At 45.8% G+C, this 17,063-nt stretch overlaps 1 protein-coding gene across 2 annotated transcripts in view; it reads left to right on the top strand.

The window, feature by feature from the left end:
* The window catches only part of galnt16 (UDP-N-acetyl-alpha-D-galactosamine:polypeptide N-acetylgalactosaminyltransferase 16), a 193,185-nt gene extending 181,650 nt beyond the window's left edge, over nt 1-11,535 (top strand). For both annotated transcript variants that reach the window (XM_070878734.1, XM_070878733.1), the window contains one exon: nt 10,889-11,535. In XM_070878734.1, coding sequence (XP_070734835.1) covers nt 10,889-11,041 — 153 coding nt within the window. In that variant the 3' untranslated portion in view covers nt 11,042-11,535. The remainder of the gene's footprint in view (nt 1-10,888) is intronic.
* The last annotated feature ends 5,528 nt before the right edge of the window (nt 11,536-17,063 follow it).

Below are 17,063 nucleotides of genomic sequence, written 5' to 3'. Positions count from 1 at the left end.
TGCCACAAATAAATAGAAGTTAAATAAATTACATTTCACAACTGACCTTGCTCTCCGGACGACACCGCCCCAGGATCACCGCTATACTGACCGCTTTCCCTGTCGAGAAAAGCGCCTGCCGGTAAAGCAGGCCATCCAATTCCATTTCACCGCCACCATACCAAGGGGGGTGTTGCACGCTCGATGACGTCACCACATGGGTGGTGTGAGAGTGCGCACCTCTTAGCGCCGCCCCCATCGCTCCGCTGAAGTTTTCGGGAGGTGAGAACAGCACACCGCTGCGTCGGTTGGTGCTTAGCGGCCCGTTAGCGGCTCCCTCTCCGGCGTTAATGGGTGGCACAAACCACCGAATTTCAGCCCTCATATCTTTGCCTTAATACTGAAAGTTAGAGAAGCCTGTACTCTACAGTATTGCGTGGTGGTACATGCCAATTATTAATAGAAAATAAGTGCCAGAGGCTTCCTGCGACACAAGCTTTCACAGGCGGTTTATATTTATAACAAAATGTCACATTGCCCAATAAGCAGCAATGGTTAGGCAGCAGGAGGCACACTTAAAAACTCCAGTTTACGATGGAAAATGGTTACTTAGTGGAGACGTTAAAACATATAAATCAGCAGGGATCACTGGTTTATTGGATCCCATGAAGCTCCCTGCAGTATTCCTTTAAGACTGAGCTGCCTCAATGGGCCAAATCCCCATCTCCTGCCAAGATGAAATGTCAGTCTATTTCCATTTCAGGTGGAAATAGACAGATTTTGGAACAATGAGGGAGTCAAAGGTTATGGGGAGTGGGCGGAAGTGTTAAGGCCAAGATCAGATCAGCCATGATCGTATTAAATGGCGGAACAGGCTCGAGGGACCAAATGGCCAACTCCTGTTCCTATTTCTTATGTTCTTATGACTCAAGGTAGGTTCAATCCCAGCTTCCTCCCCCTCCAACCCTTTATTCTCGGGCTGTGGGCGTCGCTAACAAGGCCAGCATTTATTGCCTATCCCGAGCTGAGAAGGTGGTGGTGAGCTATCTTCTTGAATCATTTGATTCAACTAAGGGACTTACTAGGCCACTCTAGAGAGCAGTTAAGAGTCAACCCCATGTGTGGGAATGGAGTCACATATAGGCCCAGACCGGGTAGGACGGCAGGTTTCCTTCCCGAAAAGAGCAGAGTGAACCAGTTGGGTTTTTTTTAAACAATAATCTGACAGCTTCATGGTCAACATTACTGTTACCAGTTTTTTTAATTTCCAGATTATTTAAACTGATAGACAGATCTTTGAGCAATAAGGGAATAAAGGGTTGTGGGGAACGGGCAGGGAAGTGGAGCTGAGTCCATGATCAGATCAGGCTCGAGGGGCCAAATGGCCTGCTCCTGCTCCTATTTCTTATGTTGGTTATCCTTTGTCTTCTAATATAATTGTAAAAAAAAGTGTTCATCTTGAAATCCTTCCAAGTTCCAATTCCCCTTTTGCAGCTCTATCTGTTTTGTCTTTCTTTACTGTTTTTGTATATGTGTCCCAGTCCTGGATCTGCACTATTCTTTGCACTTTTATATGCTCTTTCATTTAGTTTTACATTATCTCTCACCTCTTTTGTTGATCATGGCTGTTTTATTTGGTAAGTTGAGGTCTTCCCTTTAGGAGTATATATTGGTCCTGTATTAAGCCAAATTATGGTTTGGTCACCTGTCCTGATAGCACTCAGGGAGTGCTGGGGGTGCTCATGAGGGCTGGAGAACATTGTAGTTGCGGCAGGCTTTGGGTGAGTACAGGGGCCGGGAGGGGTGGGGAGACCAAGGGGGCAAAGGTGATTGGATGACAGGTGGGATGGTGGCGCAGGGCGAAAGAGGGTGGTAATGGGACACGTAAAGAACTGGGGCAGTGATTGTGTTAAGGACAGAGAAGAGGAGGAATTTCTGAAGTGTGTTCAGGAGAATTTTCTTGATCAGTATGTTTCCTGCCCAAAGAGGAAGGAGGCATTGCTGGATCGAGTCCTGGGGAATGAAGTGGATCAGGTGGAGAATGTCATAGTTGGAGAGCTTGGTATCGTAAGGTTTAGATTAGTTATGCAGAAGGTCAAGGAGCAATCTAGAAAAAAATATTTAACTAGAGGAGGACTAATTTTAGCGATTGAGGAGGGATCTGGCCCGGGTAAAATGGACTCAAAGACTGGCAGGCAGAAATATAATGGAGCAACAGGCGGCCTTTAAAGAGGAGATGGTTGGGGTACAGTCGAGGTACATTCCCACGAGGGGGAAAGGTAGGGCAACCCATGCCAGAGCCCCCTGGTGATGAAGGAGTAGGATGAAGCAGAAAAAGGCAGTGTATGACTGATGTCAGCTCGAGAATCCAAGGGAGAATCAGGCTGTATGTAAAACGGACAGAGGACAAGTGAAAAAAGAAATGAGAGGCAAAAAGAGAGTATGAGAATAGATTGGCAGCTAACATTGAAGGGAATTCAAAGGTCTTCTCTGGGCATATTAACAGTGAAAGGGTTATCAGAGGAGCGATGGAACTGATTTGGGACCAAAATGGAGAACTATTGATGGAGGCAGTAGACACGGCTGAGGTACTAAGTGAGTACTTTGCATCGGTGTTTACCAAGGAAGATGACATTGCCAATGCCATGGTAGAACAGGGAGGTTGCTGAGATTCTGGATGAGATACAAATAGATAAAGAGGAGATACTAAACAGACTGGCGGTAATTAAAGTGGACATGCCGATCCAGATGGGATGCATCCTAGGTTGCTGAGGGAAGTAAAGGTAGAAATTGCAGAGGTGCTGGCCACAATCTTCCAATCCTCCTTACATACAGGGATGGGGCCAAATGATTGGAGGATTTCAAATGTTACAGCCTTGTTCAAATAATGGGAGAAGAATAACCCTAGCAATTACAGGCCAGCCAGTTTAACGTCAGTAGTGGGAAGCTTTTAGAAATAATAATTCGGGAGAAAATTAACAGCCACTTGGACATGCATGGACTAATAAAGGAGAGCCAGCACGGATTGGTTAAGGGCAAATCGTGCTTGATTAACTTGATTGATTTTTTTGATGATGTAACAGAGAGGGTAGATGAGGGCAATGCAGTTGATGTAGTATATATGGACTTTCAAAATACATTTGATAAAGTACCACATGCAAAATTGAGGCCCATGGAATAAAAGATTTATATCGGATTACATTGGATATACAGCACAGAAACAGGCCTTTCGGTCCAACCAGTCTAAGCCGGCGTTTGTGCTCCACTTGAGCCTCCTCCAGTCTTTCCTCATCTATCTCTTTAATCATCATAACCCTTTATTCCCTTCTCCCTCAAGTGCTTGTCTAGCCTCCCCTGAAATGCATCTATACTATTCGCTTCAACCACTCCCTGTGGTAGCGACTGTGATGTATGTAGCACTCAAATCACTGACTCTACACAGTCTGGTGTTGTTGTAACTGCTGTGACCTTAGTCCTTTATTGTGTAACTCCAGAGTGCCTCTCAGGTGTGGTGGGCAGCCTTTTATACTCTGTCTTGCAGGTACTTTCAGGTCTCCCACCACAGCGCCCTCTGTGGCGCACCATTGTAACCATACATTTAATGTACCTGGACAATACATAACAGCGACATTCTCACCACTCTCTGGGTAAAGAGGTTTCTTCTGAATTCCCTATTGGATTTCTTGGTGATTATCTTATATTGATGGTCTCTAGTTATGCTCTTCCCCACAAGTGGAAACATTCTCTCTGTATCCACTATATCAAAACCTTTCATAATTTTAAAGACCTCTATTAGGTCACCCCTCAGCCTTCTTTTTTCAAGAGAAAAGAGACCCAGCCTGTTCATCCTTTCCTGATATGTATACCCTCGCATTCTGCTATCATCCTTGTAAATCTTCTCTGCACCTTCTCCAGTGCCTCTCTATACTTTCTATAACATGCCGATCAGAACTATACACTGTACACTAAGTGTGGTCTAACCAAGGTTCGATACAGGTTTAGTATAACTTCCCTACTTTCCAATTCTATCCCTCCAGAAATAAACCCTAGTGCCTGGTTTGCTTTTTTAATGGCCTTGCTAACCTGTGTCGCAACTTTTAATGATTTGTGTATTTATACTCCAGACCCCTTTGTTCCTCTACCCCACCTAGACTCGCATCCTCCAAGTAATAAGTGACCTCCCTATTCTACCTACCAAAATGTACTACCTCACGTTTATCTGTGTTGAACTTCATTTGCCCATTCTACAAGTTTATTAATGTCCTCCTGTAATTTGTTGCAGTCCTCCTTAGTATTGACTATCCCCCAATTTGGTGTCATCCGCACATTTAGAAATTGTGGGGCTGAAATTGCCCACTGCCAGATGCGTGGCGCACCTATCCTGTTTCAGCTGTTTTTAGTTGCAGTTGCAGTTGATGCCGTGGCCTCTTGAGCGAAATTCCGCTCCTTGGCTTTTTTTTTTCTAGCGGCCTGGAAGTCGGTCATAATGGGGGCGGAAGTGCAGCGGTGAGCGGAAGGTCGCACACTAGAGGGGGCGGAAGTTGGGGGGGCAGGCCTGGCGCTGATGACATCACCACGCTGGCGTGTCACGTCGCTCCCCTTCACTTAAAGGAGAGAGCCGCTGCCATTCTTAAGTTCGGTCCACTGGGCCACCAGGGAGGGGTTTGGCTGGGCCAGCGGCCTGGTACCCAAGAGGGAGTGCCAGGCTGCCTGTTGGTGGCCCGGCCGAACCCGGAGGCATAATTGTCAGCCAGACCTGGCAGTCGGACGACAATAATAAGATGACGGCCGCACCGCCATTTTGCTAGCACTCCAAGCACAGTGCACCAGCAGAAAAAGCTGTTGGTGGCACCGAGCAGCGGCAGCAAGATTTTCTCAATGGAATTTCACGTTCGGGGGGCACATCGACGGTGACCCACTTAGGACGGATCGGCAGCAGTGAAGTGGTAGTGGGGGGAGTGGGTTACCACCGGGATACCGCAGGAGTGGAATTTTCAAAATGGCGCCATTGCATTCTGCAGCATGGCCGCCGATTTCCAGCAGTAACATTAAGGGAAGGCGCAATTTCGGCTTCTGTGTTTTTGATTCCAAGGTCTAAATCGTTGATTCCAAGGTCTAAATCAAAAAATTCAATGAGTTGGTCAAGCAAGACTTTTCCTTTTGAAATCCATGCTGACTATTCATTATAATATTTTTGGTTTCTAGATTTTTGGTTAATAGGGATTCCATTATTTTTCCTACCACCGATGTTAAGCTGACTGGTCTGTAATTCCCTGAACATGTTCTATCCCCTTTCTTAAATAGAGGCATTGCGTTAGCTATCCGCCAGTCCTCTGGCACTATACCGTTTGCTAACAAATGTGTAGTAAGGCCTCTATCTCTTCCCTAGATTCTTTTAAAATACGTGGATGCAATCCATCCGGACCAGGGATTTATCCTCTTTGAGTTTGATTAGTTCATTTAATATATCCCCTTTTTAATTTTAAATGCATTTATCTCATTATACATCTCATCATCCAATGTCATGTCCACCTGTTCTATCTCCCTGGTAAATACTAAAGCAAAATAATTATTTAATATTTCTGCCATCTCTCTATTGTTACCTATGGTATTATCCTGTCTATCCCTCAATGACCCTATTCCCATCCCAACGTTCCTTTTTTATTGATGTGCCTGTAAAATATTTTACTACTTTGTTTTATGTTCCTTGATAATTTAATTTCATAGTTCCTCTTTGCCTTCCTAATTGTTTTTTTGACCTCTCTCCTAATCTCTTCTTATTCTCCCTTATCATGCACTCCCCTGCTGTCAATGTACTTAATGTATGCCACTTTCTTTACCCTCAATTGTTCCCTTATGACTTTATTCATCCATGGAGTATCATTTACAATCAATATTAACGACTTGGAAGAAGGGACTGAGTGTAAAGTAGCCAAGTTTGCCGACGATACAAAGATAGGAGGAAAAGCAATGTGTGAGGAGAACACAAAAAAGCTGCAAAAGGACATAGACAGGCTAAGTGAGTGGGCAAAAATTTGGCAGATGGAGTATAATGTTGGAAAGTGTGAGATCATGCAGTTTGGCAGAAAAAAATTAAAGAGCAAGTTATTATTTAAATGGAGAAAGATTGCAAAGTGCTGCAGTACAGCAGGACCTCGGTGTACTTGTGCATGAAACACAAAAGGTTAGTATGCAGATACAGCAAGTGATCAGGAAGGCTAATGGAATCTTGGCCTTTATTGCAAAGGGGATGGAGTATAAAAGCAGGGCAGTCTTGCTACAGTTGTACAGGATATTGGTGAGGCCACACCTGGAATACTGCGTGCAGTTTTGGTTTCCATATTTACGAAAGGATATACTTGCTTTGGAGGCAGTTCAGAGCAGGTTCACTAGGTTGATTCGGGAGATGAGGGGGTTGACTTATGAGGAAAGGTTGAGTAGGTTGGGCCTCTACTCACTGGAATTCAGAAGAATGAGAGGTGATCTTATCGAAACGTATAAGATTATGAGGGGGCTTAACAAGGTGGATGCAGAGAGGATGTTTCCGCTGATAGGGGAGTCTAGAACTAGAGGGCATAATCTTAGAATAAGGGGCCGCCCATTTAAAACTGAGATGAGAAGAAATTTCTTCTTGCCTCAGAGAGCTGTGGAAGCTGAGACATTGAATAAATTTAAGACAGAAATAGACAGTTTCTTAAACGATAAGGGGTTATGGAGAGCGGGCAGGGAAGTGGACCTGAGTCCATGATCGGATCAGCCATGATCGTGTTAAATGGCGGAGCAGGCTCGAGGGGCCATATGGCCTACTCCTGTTCCTATTTCTTATGTTCTTATTAGTGTTTAGTTTGTTCTTATCTTTCAGCAGAATATATTTTTCCTGCTCTCTGTTGAACACAGTTTTAAATGTTTCCCATTGCTATTCTACATCTTGTTTTGCCAATATTCTTGCCCATTTTATTTTCCCTAATTGTATTCTTAACCCCTCAAAATCAGCTTTTCTCCAATCTATTACCCTGGTTTTCGTCATACTTAGGTCCTTCTCAATTATCATCTTAAAATGTATTATATTATGGTCACTATTGCCTGGCTGTTCCCCTACTTTTACTTATCTTATCTGCTCTGGTTCATTCCCCATTACTAGATCCAATAGCGAATCCTCCCTTGTTGGGCTTTTTACATATTGGGTTAGGAGTCCTGTACACATTGTAGGAACTCCATTCTCTTATCCCCTTTACCTACCTCTCTGTCCAATTAATATCGGGGTAGTTGAAATCCCCCGTGATTATTATTCTATGTTTTTTATCCATTTCCCTAATGTGTCTGCACATTTCCTCCACCACGTCCCTTCAACTATTAGGTAGACTACACCTATTAGTGTGATTGATCAGTGTACAGATAGCTCCCTGAGGGGTCTTTGTGCACAAATCTTTAAAGTTATCAGAACAGGTTAACAAAGCAGTTAATAAAGCATTTGGGACCCAGGCATTATAAACCAAGGCATAGAGTGCAAAAGCCAGGATGTTATGCTAAACCTATATAAAACACTAGTTTGGCCCCAGCTGAAAGAAATTCCAGCCTCCCCGGGTCCGTACGGAGTGTGTACGGACCCGGGAAGGCATCGCAAAAGCCGCTTTCCGACCTGTCAAGCTCCAGCTTGACAGATCATCCGCATCTCGGGAGCGAGGACATTTGCATGGGCAGGATTGCGGGATTTACCCATATCTTGCCTAGCTAATGTCCTCAAAACTCTTGCGCCTGATAAAATTTAAAATAAAAAATAAAATTAAAAATACACATTTTATTTTTAAAAACCCTGCTCACTACGTTAAATTTATTTTAAACCATAATTTAAAAAACGTTTTAAAAACTTGGAAAACATTTATTTTTTCTAAGATATTTATTAACTTTAATTTCAATTAATTTTAATTATGTGAGGTGTGTTTTTTATTCTTTAATTGGCGTTAGTGGGTTTGTTATTAATTGAGAAAAAAAAAACAATGAGAACTCGTAGATACGGAATTCCCATTGTTATTAACTGAGAATACATTACATGATCGGTTGAGCAGTCACACGTGACTGCATCTTCCGCGTGGGAACCTGGAGGACGGGAGCGCGCTTTGCAGCGCGGGAAGAGAAGGCCTCCCCACCGGAATCCCACGCTCCTCCCAGACCACCAGGTACTTTCAGAAAAATTATCTGGTCGGAGGCAATTGCCCGCAGGAAGCCTCCGACTGGAATTTCAGGGCCAGTGTGTCTAATTCTTTAAAGGGATTTTGGAAAGGATACAGAAGAGATTGACTGGAATGGTTCTAGGGTTGAAGGATTGCAGTTACATTGATAGACTGGAGAAGCTGGGTTTGTTCAAAGAAGGCTAAGAGGAGATTTGTTAGAGGTGTTTAAAATCATGAAGGTTTCTGAAAGAGTAAATAAAGAGAAACTGTTTCCAATAGAGAGAAGAAAGACTTGCGTTTATATAGCGCCTTTCAGGACCACCGGACATCTCAAAGCGCTTTACAGCCAATTAAGTACTTTTGGATTGTACTCACTGTTGTTATGTGGGAAACGTGACGGCCAATTTGCGCACAGTAAGCTCCCACAAACAGCAATGTGATAATGACCAGATAATCTGTTTTAGTGATGTGGGTTGAGGGAGAAGTATTGGCCAGGACACCGGAGAGAGCAGACAGGGCCTCGGTTTAAAGTCTCATCCAAAGGACAGCACCTCCGACAGTGCAGTGCTCCCTCAGCACTGCACTGGGAGTGTGAACCTAGATTTATGTGCTCAAGTTCCTGGAGTGGGTCTTGCACCCACAACCTTCTGACTCAGAGGCAAGTGTGCTACCCACTGAGCCACAGCTGACACAATGGTTGAAGGGCGCACAGATTTAAGCCGATTGGCGAAAGAACCAGAAGCGACATGAGGAATATTTTTTGTGTAATAATGGGTTAAGATTCAGAATGCACTGCCTGATAGGGTGGTGTGGATACAGATTCAATACTAGCCTTCAAAAGGAAACTGGATAAATACTTGGAGAAAAAATTGCAGTGATGTGGGGAAAGAACGGGGGAGTGGGACTAATTGTATTGCATGTCGAAAGAATCGGCGCAGACTCAATGGGCCGAATGGCCTCCTCTTGTGCTGTACTCGCCTATGATTGTAACACCTACCTCTGTTACAATCATAAGCGAGTGCAGCACACTGTGTTGGGTTCATCCACAGTTTCACCCAATAACAGTTTTGACCAGTTTGCAGTCATCAGTTTCTTGTCTCAGCCCGTTAATGTTAGCCTTACCACAATCTAGTCCTGCACAAGTGTGCTCAAGTCCCATTCTCCTCACACACATTGTTTCAATTTTATTCAATATTAAATCTTATTTATGCTGACAGGCCAGATCATTTTAATGGGTTTTAGGCTTGAGAGAGGTATTTTCAATTAAACGAATGCCAATATGGGAGTACAGATGGAACTGTCTTAGTTGAAGGTTGTTGCCAACAGTTTTGAAAAGATAATAAATAGAATGAAAGAATTATCTACTGTGTGTGTTTTATTTTTCTATCGCACTTTTATTTGAAGTTCACATACCTAAAAGTGAGCTCACTTACCAGAGATTAGATTCTATCAATAGAAGCACAGGACGAGAGGTCTGCCGTGGCTCAGTGGAGCACTCTCATACGAGACAGAGGTCATGGGTTTAAGCTCCGCTGCAGAGATTTGAGCACAAAATCCAGGCTGACACTCCAGCGCAGTATTGAGGCAGTGCTGCACTGTCGGAGGGACAGTACTAAGGGAGTGCCGCACTGTCAGAGGGGCAGTACTGAGGGAGTGCTGCACTGTCGGAGGGGCAGTACTGAGGGAGTGCTGAACTGTCGGAGGGGTTGTACTAAGGGAGTGCCGCACTGTCGGAGGGGCTGTACGGAGGGAGTGCCACACTGTCGGAAGGGCAGTACTGAGGGAGTGCTGTACTGTCGGAGGAACATTACTGAGGAGTGCTGCACTGTCAGAGGAACAGTACTAAGAGAGTGCTGCACTGTCAGAAGTGCAATACTGAGGGAGTGCTGCACTGTTGGCGGGGGCAGTGCTGAGGGAGCGCTGCACTGTCGGAGGGGCAGTGCTGAGGGAGCGCTGCACTGACGGAGGGACAGTGCTGAGGCACTGCTGCACTGACGGAGGGGCAGTACTGAGGGAGTGCTGCACTATTTGAGGGTCAGTACTGAGGGAATGCTACACTGTCGGAGGTGCCAGCTTTTGGATGAGATGTTAAACTGCGGCCCCATCTCCTCTCAGGTGGGGATGTAAAAGATCCCATGGCACTATTTCAAAGAAGAGCAGGAGAGTGCTCCCCAGTGCCCCAGTCAATATTTATCCCTCAACCAACATCAGCAAAATGTCAGTAACTCATTGCTGATTGTGGGAACTTGCTGTGCACAAATTAGCTGTCTCGTTTTCTACACTGCAACAGTGACTACACTTCAAAAGTACTTCATTGTTTATAAACCATTTTGAGATGTCCCGAGATCATGAAAGGCACCGTGTAAAAAGATCATAAAATCATAGAAAATTACGACACAGAAGGAGGCCATTCAGCCCATCGTGTCTGTGCCTGTCGAAATAAAGCATCCTAGCCTAATCCCACCTTCCAGCACTGGGTCCGTAGCCCTGTAAGTACACATCCAAGTACCTTTTAAATGTGATGAGGGTTCCTGCCTCTACCACCCTTTCAGACAGCGAGTTCCAGACCCCCACCACCCTCTGGTTGAAGAAATGTTTCCTCATCTCCCCTCTAATCCTTCTACCAACTACTTTAAATCTATGCCCCCTGGTTACTGAAGAATTGCCCAGTAGTTTCCAAGAATTAAAGATCTTTCTTTATCCGCCGTGTGTAACAATGCCTTTGTTGTTGATTCCAGAAATGGAAGCTGAAGGGATCGGCAATCCAACAGCTCGTGACTGGCGCCTGCCTGGACAGCCAAGCGGTCAAGTCCGAACCCAAGCGGGTGGGGACCGCACCCTGTCAGCCCCAGCTCGAGAACCAACAGTGGGAGCTGCTGCAGGTCACGTGACACCTGAAGCCGCACTGCACCCATTCAACCTGCATGGGCTTGGAAGCGGAAAAGGATTTAAAAAAAAATGTGTGTAATACATTTTCACTGTAGACACAAGGTGAAAAAAATAATGGCTGACAGCTGGCTGAACGGCAACTGGAAAAGTTTGGACAGGAGCCTCAACACGGCTCAGTACAGGCGCTGCTGGAGTTGTCTAAAGGAGACCTCACGCACAAACGGACATGTACCATCCTTTCTCTGGAGTGCCGTGTACTACTATGGCCATTTTGGGTTTTTTCCCTCCCAAATGTACAACTTTACCGTCACTGATTGGCTGAAGCGTTCACTGACCGGGAATTATTGGAAGACCAAGATAAATCTCGTGTCACAATTAAAAAATATTCAAAAGGATTTATTAAATAGCTTTGAGCAACTCTTCTTAAGCAGTCCCCCAGAGTCAAGGATGACTTGCTTCCACAATAATCTGAGTTCTTAGGTACTGATGAGTCCAATGCGGGATCGACAGTCTCTGTCACAGATGGGGCAGATGGTGGTTGGAGGGACGGGTGGGTGGGGTGCTTGGTTTGTCGTACACTCCTTCCACTATTTGTGCTTGGCTTCCGTGTGCTCCCGGCGAAGAGACTCAAAGTGTTCGCCGTCTTCTCGGATGCTTCTCCTCCATTTTGAGCAGTCTTGGGTCAGAGATTCTCAGGTTACATTTTTTCAAGGAGGCTTTGAGGGTATCCTTGAAGCTTTTCCTCTGCCCACCTGGGACTTGCCTGCCATGGCGGAGCTCCGAGTAGAGTGCTTGCTTCGGGAGTTTAGCAGCGGGCATGCGGACGATGTGGCTGATTGAGCGTGGTCAATGTCTCAATGTCTCAATGCCACTGCCCAACACCGCAAGGGAGCTGAATTTAATTAGTTAAAGCTTAAATAGAATCATTAAATCAGCCCAGTTAATTAGTATACTTAAAAAAATTAATGCTTGGAATGTGGGTGTCACTGACAAGGCCGGCATTTATTGCCCATCCCTAATTGCCCTTGAGAAGGTGGTGGTGAGTCACCTTCTTGAACCGCTGCAGTCCGTGTGGTGCAGTCGCACAGTACTGTTAGGGAGGGAGTTCCAGGATTTTGACCCAGCGGCGATGAAGGAACGGCGATATATCTCTAAGTCAGGATGGTGTGTGACTTGGAGGGGAACCTGGAGATGATGGTGTTCCCATGCGCCTACTGCCCTTGTCCTTCTGGGTGGTAGAGGTGGTGGGTTGGAGAAGTGCTGCTGAAGAAGCCTCGGTGAGTTGCTATACATGGCAGCTGTTGACACCAGACATCGCAGTAGGGGCCCCATGACCAGGAACCCCACCCGGGATCATTCTTCAGATTACTCTTGGAGGGCAGGTACGGGTGTGATGCTTCCCACAGTTGAAATGCCAAACACAGCACAGGCTAGCGACTGTGAGGGGGAAGAGGGAGGAGTGCGGCTGGGGGTGGGGGCCAGGGAAAAAAATTTAATCAGGAAATATATACATTTTAATTCAACCTTTGCAGTTGTTGCTCAGAAGTTCTTAACCATGAGGTTATCATCAATCAGTGCTCGAGTAAAATAAACAAGATAGAATACAGGAGATGGGTGATTTATTATTTGATTCCAAGCTACATTCCTCAACCTTCACTGCAGCAAGACACACGCGTCAGTCTGTGTCGTTTTGGCCAGCCTCCAGAGCTGCTCATACAATCAAGAAACGGCCTCACTTGAAGTGACTAAGGCAGCAGCCTAAAAGACTTGGACATCACAAGGCCGCTCGTTATATAAATTGGACTCTGGCAGCTGGGCAACACATGAAACTGTGACTGGCTCATTCCAGATAATGTGTCAGCTCAAACCTTTATCATCATAGGCAGTCCCTCGGAATCCAGGAAGACTTGCTTCCACTCTTAGAATGAGCCCTTAGGTGGCTGAACAGTCCAATACAAGAGCCACAGTCCCTGCCACAGGTGGGACAGATAGTTGTTGAGGGAAGGGGTGGGTGGGACAGATTTGCCACACGCTCTTTCCACTGCCTGCGCTTGGTTTCTGTATGATCTCGGCGACGAGACTCGAGGTGCTCAGCGCCCTCCCGGATGCACTTCCTCCACTTCGGGCAGTCTTTGGCCAGGGACTCCCAGGTGTCGGTGGGGATGTTGCACTTTATCAAGGAGGCTTTGAGGGTGTCCTTGTAATGTTTCCTCTGCCCACCTTTGCTCGTTTGCCATGAAGGAGTTCCGAGTAGAGCGCTTGCTTTGGGAGTCTCATGTCTGGCATGCGAACAATGTGGCCCGTCCAGCGGAGTTGATCGAGTGTGGTCAGTGCTTCAATGCTGGGATGTTGGTGTGTCTGTCCCCCCAGGGGATTTGTAGGATCTTGTGGAGGCATCGTCATCCCTCAAGCCTTTATAGCTATACAATCAAACAGTATAGAAGTTGGCCATTCGGCCCATCATGCTTGTGCGGGCTCTTTGAAAGAGCTAGACATGTAGTCCCACTCCCCTGCTCCCCATACATTTTTCCTTTTCAAGTATATATCCAATTCCCTTTGAAAATTACTGCTGAATCTGATCCCACCGCCCTTTCAGGCAGTGCATTCCGGATCACAATAAACTCGCTGCGTTAAAAAAAAAATTCCTCATCCCCCGCCTGGTTCTTTAATAATTATCCTAAATCTGTGTCCTCTGGTTACCGACCCTTCTACCACTTTAAACAAGTTCTCCTTATTTACTCGATCACAACCCCCCATAATGGGATGATAAATCTCATAAAGGGTTATGGGGAGCGGGCGGGGAAGTGGACCTGAGTCCATGATCGGATCAGCCATGATCGTATTAAATGGCGGAGCAGGCTCAAGGGGCCGTATGGCCTACTCATGCTCCTATTTCTTATGTTATATATCAAGTAGCTTTGCTCACCTCTCGAAATGGATTGTCAAGCAATCCAGAATGTTGGCTATGAGGAAAGATTGGAGAGGATGGGTTTGTTTTCTTTGGAAGAGGTTGTTGAGGGGAGACCTGATTGAGGTGTATAAAATTATGAGGGGCCTGGATAGAGTGGATAGGAAGGACCTATTTCCCTTGGCAGAGGGATCAACAACCAGGGGGCATAGATTTAAAGTAATTGGTTGAAGGTTTAGAGGGGATTTGAGGGGAAATATCTTCACTCAGAGGGTGGTGGGGGTAAGGAACTCACTGCCTGAAAGGGTGGTAGAGGCAGAGACCCTCACCACATATAAAAGGTACTTGGATGTGCACTTGAAATGCTGCAACTTACAGGGCTATGGACCAAGAGCGGGAAAGTGAGATTAGGCTGGATAGCTCTAGGTCGGCCGGCGCGGACACAATGGGCCAAAATGGCCTCCTTCCGTGCTGTAAATTTCTATGATTTCTAAGGAGGCCTAGTTGTAAAGTGCCATGTGATTCATTTCAGAAAGTGTGTTAGCATAGAATGGGAGGGAGCATCTGTGGCGAATTCCGATTTAAAACTGAGAAATCACTTTAGTTATATTAGATTGGGTTTTTTTGCAGTTTTAACCTCAAGTATTTAGATAAACTGACAGTTTGAGGTTAGAGGTTAGAACAAGCTATTACTGCCAGTACAACTTTTTTGGTTGATTATGTTGTCAGCCTTGGCTCAGTGGGCAGCACTCTCGCCTCTATCAGTAGGTTGCGGGATCCAGACTCACTGCAGAGACACAAGCACATAATCCGGGCTGACACTCCCAGTGCAGTACTGAGGGAGTGCTGCACTGTCGGAGCTTACGGATGAGACAGTAAACGGAAGCCCTGTCTGTCCTCTCAGGTGGACGTAAAAGGTCCCATGGCACTATTCGAAGAGGAGCGGGGGCATGTTGCTGAAAGACGCGTGAAATCTAATTTGTAGTGTTTCTCTCTTCTCCTCCCCGCCCCCGCCAAACCGGTAATTACCGAGCAGACACCTAGACATACCAGCCCTACAACAAGGACTGGATCAAGGAGAAGATCTTCATCCGCTGCGTAGACAGGCCCAGCAAGCGGGGAAATAGGTGGAGCACCCCCCACCCCCCTCCCCTCCTGGCCAATATTTATCCCTCAACCAACATCTGGTTATTATTACCACATTGCGATTTGTGGGATCTTGCTGTTCACAAATTGGCTGCCGCGTTTCCTACCTACCAACGATGACGACACTTTAAGAATACTTTTTTGTCTGTAAAGCGTTTTGGGACGTCCCGAGGCTGTGAAAGGCGCTATAGAAATGCAAGTCCTTTTAGTCTTGCCCATTTTTGTGAGGATATATTACACAGAGATGAGTGGTGCAGAGTTCCAACATTGTCCATTTCCATTTCTGGCTCCAAGGGGTATTTGATCATTCGGAAGGATAGACAGAAAGGAAAAGGAGGTGGGGTGGCTCTGTTAATAAAGAATGGGATCAGTGCAGTAGTAAGAAATGATATTGGCTCAGAAGTTCAAGATGTAGAATCAGTTTGTGTGGAGATGAGGAATAATGGGAAGAAGTCGCTGGTGGGTGTAGTCTATAGGCCCCCTAACAGTAGCTACACTGTTGGACGGAGTATAAATCAAGAAATAATGGAGCTTGTAAGAAAGATACGGCAATAATCATGGGCGATTTTAATCTTCATATTGATTGGAAAAATCAAATTGGCCAGGGTAGCCTTGAGGAACAGTTCATAGAGTGTATCCGAGATAGTTTCCTTGAACAGTATGTTGTGAAACAAACCAAGGGTCAGGCGTGGCCTTGGACAACGTTAGCAATTTTTCCATACCTCGGAAGCCTACTATCAGCAAGGGCAGACATCGATGACGAGGTCCAACACTGCCTCCAGTGTGCCAGCGCAGCCTTTGGTTGCCTGAGGAAGAGAGTGTTTGAAAACCAGGACCTCAAATCTGACATCAAGCTTGTGATCTACAGGGCAGTAGTGATACCCGCTCTCCTATATGGCTCAGAGACGTAGACCATATACAGCAGGCATCTCAAAGCACTGGAGAAGTACCACTAGCGCTGCCTCCGCAAGATCCTGTCAAGCCACTGGGAGGATAGACGCACCGACGTCAGTGTTCTCGCTCAGGCCAACATCCCCAGCATCGAAGCACTGACCACACTCGACCAGCTCCGTTGGGCGGGCCACATCATCTGCATGCCCGACACAAGACTCCCAAAGCAAGCGCTCTACTCGGAACTCCGACATGGCAAGCGAGCCCCAGCTGGGCAGAGGAAACGTTTCAAGGACACCCTCAAAGCCTCCTTAATAAAGTGCAACATCCCCACCGGCACCTGGGAATCCCTGGCCCAAAATGGAGGAAGAACATCCGGGAGGGTGCTGAGCACCTCGAGTCTCATCGTCAAGAGTATGCAGAAAACAAGCACAGGCAGCGGAAGGAGCATGCGGCAAACCAGGCTCCCCACACACCCTTTCCTTCAACGACTGTCTGTCCCACCTGTGACAGAGACTGTAATTTCCGCATCGGGCTGTTCAGCCACCTGAGAACTCACTTTTAGAGTGGAAGCAAGTCTTCCTCGATTTCGAGGCACTGCCTATGATGATGATGTTGATGATGATGGACCAGGCTCTCTTGGATCTGTTACTGTGCAATGAGACAGGATTAATAAATGATCTCATAGTAAAAGAAAGAGTGATCATATCATGGTTGAATTTCAAATTCAGTTGGAGGGTGAGAAAGTTGGATCTCAAACTAGTGTCCTGATCTTAAATAAAGCCGATTACAAAGGTATGAAAGCAGAGTTGGCTAAAGTGGGCTGGGAAAATAAATTAAAAAGTGTAAGACGGTTGATAAACAGTGGCAGACATTTAAGGAAATATTTCACAACTTTCAACAAAGATATATTCCAGTGAGAAGGAAAGACTTTAAGAGAAGAGATAACCATCCGTGGCTAACTAAGGAAATAAAGGATGGTAGCAAATTGAAAACAATGGCATATAAAATTGCCAGGATTAGTGGGAGACCAGAGGATGGCTCATGAAGTAGTGCCAATTTAATGGATTTAAAAAATA

This window comes from Pristiophorus japonicus, chromosome 4 (genome assembly GCF_044704955.1).
Source record: "Pristiophorus japonicus isolate sPriJap1 chromosome 4, sPriJap1.hap1, whole genome shotgun sequence".
NCBI classification, from domain to species: domain Eukaryota; kingdom Metazoa; phylum Chordata; class Chondrichthyes; family Pristiophoridae; genus Pristiophorus; species Pristiophorus japonicus.
The sequence above is the reverse complement of the archived record's forward strand: the minus strand, read 5'-3'. Positions and strand labels throughout refer to the sequence as shown.